Source organism: Benincasa hispida, unplaced genomic scaffold (genome assembly GCF_027475165.1).
Source record: "Benincasa hispida cultivar pf3 unplaced genomic scaffold, pf3_genome.v1.1 HicScf1480, whole genome shotgun sequence".
In the NCBI taxonomy this organism is placed as follows: domain Eukaryota; kingdom Viridiplantae; phylum Streptophyta; class Magnoliopsida; order Cucurbitales; family Cucurbitaceae; genus Benincasa; species Benincasa hispida.
Genome location: NW_028325832.1, coordinates 24,389 through 33,309, shown reverse-complemented (window position 1 = coordinate 33,309; position 8,921 = coordinate 24,389). Strand labels below are relative to the sequence as shown.

Here is an 8,921-nt window from a genome sequence, read left to right as displayed (position 1 = left end):
CCTCTCTTGCAAAAACAACTGCCCAACCTACATCTCCAATCTTTTGTTCGATATAGATATAAAGGTAAAGATTATATTGTATATGCATACATATGATTAATAGTATATGTACATTGTTTTCCTTAGCATAAAAGTGTTGTATCCCAAAATCTATTTTTATCAAAAGGAGCAATTTGTGGACAAACTTTATCCTACTTTTTTCCTTTAACTCTATGATTTCAACATTGATAATATTGATATATATGTCACACTGGAACAGCCTCCCATGGCTTGGACAATGAGGTTGCTGGTGAGTTCATCTCTTGCTGTGCCCTCTGCCCTCCAAATGTAAATATAACAACAATTAGTGATGGTACCAATAATGTCATTGTTTAATTTCATTTGTTTCTTAGTTCAAAAGATTTTGAGGTAAATAAATAGTTTAACTATGGAAGCCATGTTGGATATTTTGTTTGGTTGATGACTTATAAATTAATCTTTCTTTTCGAATCTTATACCACCGGTTTGGATTGATTAGAGAAAAAGTATTTTTTTAAAAAAAATATTTTATTTACCGGGAATTTTCACAAATAGAAAAATAGGGAAAACTATTTACATAAAATAACAAAATTTAATCATTTTAGATTATCAGTTTCTATCACTGATAGACACTGATAGATTTTTATCAACCTCTATCAGCTATAGACTTCTATCAATTTATATCATTGATAGACGTTAATAGAGTATAAAATTTTTCTTTATTTAAACTCTTGATAAAAAGAGTATAAAATATATTTTGAAAGTGTTTCAATAACTGTTTTAAAGAGTTGTCGAACATTTTAATATTTTCTAAAATGACTTATTTTTAAAATTAAATACTTGAAAATTAAATCAAACACATCCTTAATTTATCAATCATGACCATATTGGTGTTTATTTTGTTTGATTTGTCTCTACTCTTTGTAATGCCTTCAATATGTTGTATAGTTTCATCGGTGTTTTAAAGTTGGTACCTATTAACATTTATAAATTATGAAAATATATTCATCTTATATCGTCAGAAAATTATTGTGATAACTATTTAATCCATTTTAATAAAGAATATCTGGTTTTGATAGATTAAATTTAAGATTTATTGAAGGTATAAGATAAAAATCTAAAGATTGATAGTACATGGATAAAATGGAATGAATTAGAAAGTACAACACCAAAAATAATATTTTAACTTAATAACAATTATTAGAAAAAGGAATCATGTACGAACTAAAATAACTTTAATTTAAATCCTACTTTGATCTCTGTACGTTTTTTTCACTTACAATTTTCAACCGAATTTTTGTATCATTTAAATACTAATTCATTAACGCATAAATACACATGAACATATCAGTTGAAAAAAATAAGACCTTTTGACCCTTGTATAGAATTTCAATCCGGGGGAGTTTGAGCACTCCATGCCAAAGTAATTTCTATTTTATGGAACCATATTTTAATAACACAAACAACAATTGCAAATATAGTGACCATATCTAAATTATTAGTAGTTATAATACAATACAAAAAATTTTATACATATAAAAAAGGGCAATTATCAATTTAATTTAAACCTTAAGCTAAGAATTATATCAATTTAAACCTTAAACTTTGGAGGTGTATCAATTTAAACTCCGAACTTTGAGATTTGTATCAATTTATACCCAATTTAATAATTATATCAATTAAACCTTAAACTTTCATAAATATATGAATCAAAATTCTAAACTTTCATAAAGATATCAATTTAATCTCGAACATTCGTAAATGTATCCAAATAAAACATAATAAAGAGTTTAAGTTGATAAAATTATGAAAGTCCACGGTTTAAATTGATGCACTTATAAAAGTTCAGAGTTTGAATTCAACAATTATTAGTTTAGGGTTTAAATTGATACAATTCCAAAAGTTCAAAGTTTAAATTGATACAACTATTAGGTTAGGGTTTAAATTGATACAATACCCAAAGTTCAGGGGTACAAATTGATACAAAACCCAAAGTTTAGGAGTACAAATTGATACAATATTCTAACCGTCTATCACTAATAAATTTTGATTTTTACAATTCTTTAAAAACGTTGCAATACACTTAATTAAGAAGTATTACCCATTGCGATTATTAAAAAAAAAAAAAAATAGACGAGTTTTTTTTCCGTAGGGACCCAATTAAGAATTTAACCTAACTAGTATTAGTGAAAATAAAAATGGTAAGTAAAATTATTAATTACTAACCTCGTTAGCGACTGTATTTTGCCAAGCTTTGTCCAATTCCTCAAAGACAATGTCTATTGTGGGTCTTCCTTTACTTGATTTTGCCACACAAAGAACAGCAACTTGTAAAATGGATTCAAAATCTGCTTTATTTACGTTTCCTTTTAATCTCGGATCTTCAAAATCACTCAATGCTCTTAACCCCATGTTTACATCTTTTGCCTGAAATCATACCATATAATAAATATTCAATCTTCAATCCCCTAAAGTTTATTGATTTGATTACTACACATCAAAAATATATCTTCACTAATTATTGGTAAATATAAATTAGCCAAATCTAACAATTTTTTCATACGAACTATAGATATTTATGTGAATTTTAGGCTATACGCAAGAGTTCGTCGTAGCACCAACTTTGGTTCGACAATAAATTAAATAAACAAATAAGTGCAATCTAACATACATCTAACTATTTACCTTGATATCTATACAAAAACAATCATTTGGGAATAATAATGTGGGGCCCACTTCATTACCATTCGTCCAAAATGTATTTATATCATGCATCCCTTTTGTATGAAATAGCAAAAAATAATAATATTAGTTTAATTCTAGAAAAAAAAAAAATTGTACATGACAACACTTAAATATCAATACCTATATTTACCTTGATATCTATAATTAAATAGTTAACTCTTTTCTTTTTGTTTTATTTTGTTTTTTCTCAAAATAAGTATAGTTCAACCGGCATGATGTCTTAGAGATTCGATTCTCCCACCTCACATATTGTTGAAAAAAAATAATTCGACTTCATAATAAGATAAGAGATCAATATTCATGACTAAAAATATTTAAGAATGACACTTTTACTAAATATTTATTTGAGTATGTAAACATGGTCTCAACTAAACTAAATTTAATTGTGAATTAAGATGAGAAAAAAGAATAAAAAGAAAACAAGAATATGATAAGTAGAGGGAAATGAAGGATATGAAAATGGTGAGATTATTGAAAACTAACCTTTCTTGTTAATTGATCTCTAGCATCAAGATCCAAATCAATGACCTTTTGACCAGATAAAAGCTGAAGAGCCACAATGCCAAAACTATAAATATCACTTGCACAAGTGAGTTTGGCATTGCTCATGTATTCAGGATCCATATAACCAATGGTTCCTCTAACATCTGTGAATGCTTTTGTCTCATCCATTCCCAACATCCTTGCCAACCCAAAATCTGATAGTTTTGGCTCCATTTTCTCATTCAAAAGTATGTTGGTTAACTATCAAAATAAACAAAAAAAAAAAAAAAATGGTAAATGTACCATTAACTTAAACTTACATGTAGTTTATTCACACTACAACAATTTTGGATTTCAATGTCGGTTGAAAATAGTGGTCTCGAATGTATAATGTCAGTTGCAAATTTCATTAAAGGGCTTTAATGTCGATTGCAGCCGACATTGAAGATAGTGTTATTAAAGCCCTTTAATGTCGGTTTAAAACCGACATTAAAACAACTGACATTAAAGGACTTTAATAATACTATCTTTAATGTCGGTTGTTAACCAACATTAAAGCCCTTTAATGTCGGTTTAAAACCGACATTAAAGTGCGGAATTCTTGTAGTGTTAGAAATTGTTGCTATTACATTAAGCCTAAGAACACATCTTCCTTCTCGAGATTTCTTTCTTCCTAAATCACCGATTCACCCAAGCTTATGTGTGAAAGCAAATTTAATATATCATATCATTTAACACGTCCCTCAATACTTATGGACTTGAAATATGAAGAAAACCCAACAAGTGCAATCTACTCTGATACTATCTTAAATCATCAATTGACCTAAAAGTTTAAGCTTAAGAGCAAAAGTAAATTTAATTTTATAGTGTTAGATCAATTTTTTCAAAACTCAATCTAAGTTTTGGAAAAAAAAAAAAAAAGAAAAAAATAGTTTTTCACAACTATACATATATATGAAAGATGAAAAAGAAATTTGATAGAAAAGAAGTACATTTGTTAAAAATCAAACAGTGACCAAACAGAATCTAAATGATTACGAAAACGAATTTTAAATTTCTAATTTTATTATTGTTATGTTACTTTTTTATTAAATTTTAAAAATAAGGAAATTAGCATGAGACTAAGATGTTACCTTAATATCTCTATGGACAATGCAGCCATCTACACGTTGATGGAGATACCTCAGTGCAAGAGCACAATTTCTCAAAATCCGTACTCTTGAATTCCATGTTAGTACTGTGTCTTTTCCTGAAAACATCCGAATAGTATTCCTAAAATATTATGATGATTTATTTCATAATTCACAAAATATTTTTAACTAGTTTTATATAAACTTATTTAAATGGGTTCTACTTTTCATATTATGATTGATTGATTACGTTTTCTGAGGAGTAAATGTGGCGTTAATTGTAATTTTCTTACGTAAAAACCCAATTAGTGAGAAAAAAAAAATCAAATTTTACCCTTCAACTTGGTATCATTAATCATTTTTACTCTCAACTTTAATTTTCTCAAATGTAACTCTATGTTTAGATAATTAAAAGTTTACTACCTTTGTTTATAACTTTGAACATGAAAAAAAAAATCTAAAATTTCTCATGTCTCATTCGACAATCTTATTAGTTATATTTCTTTTAATGATGGTTTTAAAAAACCAAACTAAATTTTGAAAACAAGAAAAAATACAAAAGAAAACATGTTGCTAACAAATTGCGTTATCTCCTATTTTTTTACCTTTCAAATTGAAAGTTTGAGGTAAACATTAACCATTGGTGAAAAAAAAAGGCAAGTAATTAAAGAGGAGATGAGAAGAATATTTACTCAAGAGATGCTGAGCCAGGTTGCCTTGTTCACAATACTCATACACAAGATACTGCTCCCCATTCTCAATGCAGCATCCCAACAGGGACACCAAATGTGGATGCCGAACCCTAGACAACCCGTCAATTTCTCTAAGGAACGAGTCCGACGTGTTGCTCTGAAATATCTTTTTAATGGCGACTTGCTGCCCGCTTGGCAGTATCCCCTTGTACACCTGCCCAGCGCTGCCCCTCCCTAGGCTCGTCCTCTCGCTCCCGAAGTCAAGCGCCCTGTCGATCTCTTCCTTCGCGAACTGATACAGTCCTGACCACATTGACGTGTCGTTCGAGGGAGATGGTTTGGTCTTCCTCTTCCTCTTGCTAGCGTTCTTTACTAGGAGGACGATGAGTAGCAAAACCACCACCACCACTATGGCGGCCACTATGGCTTTCGCTACTGAACCTGTCATGTTTTTAGATTCGTAGGAAATTATTTGAAGGGGTAGAAAAATGCAATTATGACGGGCTTTAAAGGACTTGAAATGAATGTCTCATCTTTTCATGTTCATTTCTTCATTGTTGGTTAATAAGGTTATGTTCTTAATTGAGTCTCAATTCAAATTTTATAGTTTGAATTAGTCTAATTTCAATTTAGGTGTTATAATTTAGGCCATTTGACCGAGCATTTTAAAATTTTAAATTGTCATTTATGGTTTTGTCAACATCTCCTCGACAATGTTACTAAACACATTTTATTCTCATGATAATAAGGTAGCATTTTCTATTTCACTAATGCTACTAATTGTTAATTAGTTTCACGAGAGATTTCTAGAGAAATTTAGTTTGTAGAGTTGAACTTAAATTTATGTAAATTTAATCTTTTGATTATATCGAACATGTATATTTATGGGAAGAAAGAATCCATACATAATAATGCAAATTCCAATCATACCTTTGATTTTCAAGTAGCCGGAACCTGATACTAGAGCCAAACAAAGAAGAAACGGGATTAGAAGCCTTCAAATCTTACAGATCCTTTTCACAAAAAAAAAAAAAAAAAAGCTCTAAATCTATAGAAGAGAAGTATTTTAAACCATTCCTTGTGGATACCAAAATGTGAAGAAAATTAAAATTTAACCAAATTAATAAGACCATTATTTATTATAATAATAATAGTTTTTGTTGTCCCTCTCATTTGAAGAAATTTAGAATTTAGTTTTAATAATTTGATAAAACCTCATGAATAATTTTTATGATACGACAAAATTCAAATAATTTGGATGATTATGAGAGTTTTATCAAAACTATATAGACTAATTTCTAAATATAAAGCATAGAGACTAAATTCTTTCATCAAACTATGAGGACAAAATTTATAATTTAATTTTTTTTTCGAACTAAAACAATTGTTAAATTTGGTAGTTGCAAATATAGTAACAGGCCAAAGTATTAGCCGATATGACCCAACAAAAGAATTTACAAATATAGCAAAATTAAGATCTAGCTCTCAGGGTGACGTCTATCAATAATAGATTATATCGCTAGTAGAAGTCTATCAATAATTAATTTTGTTATGCGCAAATTCTTTGAAAAATTTGTTTTACACTTAATGGGTGTTTGGGTTAAGGTTTTGGGAAGTGTGGAATTGTGAAATCCACTTCTATCCACGTGTCAATAAGTTCGTGAGCCCATAACTACAAGGCATCAATATTTAACTCTTTACATCGTGGGCCTAAAAAATTTACAACTCCATATATTTGAAAAATGTGACCTTGCCCTAGACACCCTAGCAATTAAGCCTAGAGTATTAACAAATATATTATAATATAAAAAAGATTATAAATATGACAAAATTTAGATAGTCTATTAGTGATATACCATATCGTTGGTAGAAGTCTATCACTGATAGACCATATCGCTAGTAAGAATCTATCAACAATATAAATCTATCAAAACTTTACTATCTTTACAATTTTTTAAAAATAATATTATACACTTTGTTATTATCTTTAAAAATATTATCCATTGTAATTACCCATAATTATTATCCTGCAAAGTGTTGGATTACCCTAAATTTTAAGTAAAATATGAAGAAATTTTTTTTGACAACTTACTCAAAATGTCCAAAGCCGGCAAGCATTGGAAGATGGCATCAAAATCAGAGCGATTCCCAATCCTACCAGCGGCAACAGCGACAACAGCAGCAAATCCACAAGCACTATTCTCATTTTGATCATCACTCTGAACCTGTAAATCATCCATCATTGCTCTTTTTAACTCTGCCACCGCCGCCAAACACCCACCACAAACCCCATCAAATTCCGCCGCTGCAAACCCAGAGCAGTTCTGCACCGCCGCCTCGTACCTTGCTCTGCAGAAGCGTTGGCAAGAACAGGAGCGTGGAGCAGCGGCTGCCGGTGGTGTACATATTCTGGAGGCCGCAGCCCATCAGGGAGACGGAGGGCTGCCTGGAGAAGGGGCCTGTGCAGTTGTCCCACTGCTGCTGAGAAAGAAATAGGGATGTGGTGCCATTGTGGGCCTTGAGGTTTAGGGCTAAAGCCTTGGCGGCGGCATTGAGAGCATTGCGGCAGCAGCGGGTGGTGTATATGGCGTGAGGTTTAGGGCTAATGCACTTTAACAGAGGAATCAGAAATTAATGCATGAGAGATTGCCTATAAGAGGGGAAGCAACCTGCAGAGTTAAGAGATTAGACAGTTAGAATTTTTACAAGAAGCCAGTATTTAGAATCACTTTGTCGTCTGCAAGCAAGAAGTAGGAGGATGACCACCATTCCACCGTTGATAAAGAGGTGATGCCGGATAGAAGCTCGAGAGAGATATCTTCTTCGACTCCTCCATCTAGTTGGACATAACAAGCATTAAAAACAAGCCAAAGAGGACAAGAGATTGACCTTTGCGGCTTGACTTCTTCCTTTTTATCTTACATTTCCATTTACCATTCTATTTCATTGAACTGAGATTGTTATATCAACATTTATTATCTTTAAATCAATCTTATTTTCGATCATATTCATTATTTCTCCATCTGTTTACTTTCAAAGTTGTTTGTGTTTGTGAACTTTCTAGATTGATAAGAGCATGAAATTTTTTGCCTAAGTCTTCCTGATCAGTTGATTAAAGTGAAAAAGTAGTTAAGTCACTCGAGAGAATATTTTAACCATTGAACGCATCAAGTCAGCACGTAAAGTAATTTTAGAGATAGAATTGCTCATGTCTTTCATCTGTTCCTTGTAACTAACACATGCACCTTAGAGATATGATTATGTATGGCATTTGCATCGAGAGATGTTGGACATAGCATGAACTAAAGAACATAATTTCCAATGCACTACACATACACTTAGACTGTAAAAAAAACATCTCCAACATCCTCATCCCGCTGTCATTGTGCATATTGGCTTGCTATTCTTAACAAGTTATCAACGCATACCATTTACATTTAAAGCCATTCATCCACGAATCCCTTTTTCCCTTTGAACTTCTATTTCTTTTTGCATGCGTGCCATTAGTTTAGTGTAAAATACTAATGCCTCTCAATTAATTAGGAAAACTCTGCATTTGATCCGAAAATAAACCCTGCATTAGTACATTCTAGAGTCCCTACGTTCAACCCTAGACTTACTAGGAAACTTAGGAGATTTATACTTGGGTCTAACTTAAGAGAACTTGTACGCACTAACAAGGTGTGCACACATCTATCATCGATGCACGCCTTATTTTCATACCAAGAGATAGATCACTCATTCATCCATCTTTACTCATCATAATCCTTCATCGCCATTTACATTCATCATCATAAGCACATTTAGAATCAAAATTACGGGCGAACAATTTTTCTGAAGAAAATGCTTCCAT

General features: G+C 31.1%; 1 protein-coding gene across 1 annotated transcript; it reads right to left on the bottom strand.

Moving 5' to 3' along the window:
* Window positions 1-259: 259 nt before the first annotated feature.
* LOC150031091 (putative serine/threonine-protein kinase PBL28) lies at window positions 260-8,921 on the bottom strand. The gene is made up of 8 exons (XM_090309268.1): window positions 8,852-8,921; window positions 7,798-7,904; window positions 7,382-7,678; window positions 7,161-7,293; window positions 5,069-5,509; window positions 4,380-4,495; window positions 3,247-3,507; window positions 260-2,445 (listed from the first exon to the last, which is right to left on the bottom strand). Exons 1-8 carry the CDS (start codon window positions 8,919-8,921, stop codon window positions 2,233-2,235), a joined length of 1,638 nt encoding a protein of 545 aa, XP_090165394.1. The 3' UTR covers window positions 260-2,232.

Coding starts and splice junctions, on each gene's coding strand:
- LOC150031091 (XM_090309268.1), bottom strand. CDS start 8,921: ATGGAAGCATTTTCTTCAGAAAAATTGTTCGCCCGTAATTTTGATTCT. Junction 7,905..8,851: donor ATGTGCTTATGATGATGAAT/GTAAATGGCGAT, acceptor ATGTCCAACTAG/ATGGAGGAGTCGAAGAAGAT. Junction 7,294..7,381: donor GCGGTGCAGAACTGCTCTGG/GTTTGCAGCGGC, acceptor GATGATTTACAG/GTTCAGAGTGATGATCAAAA.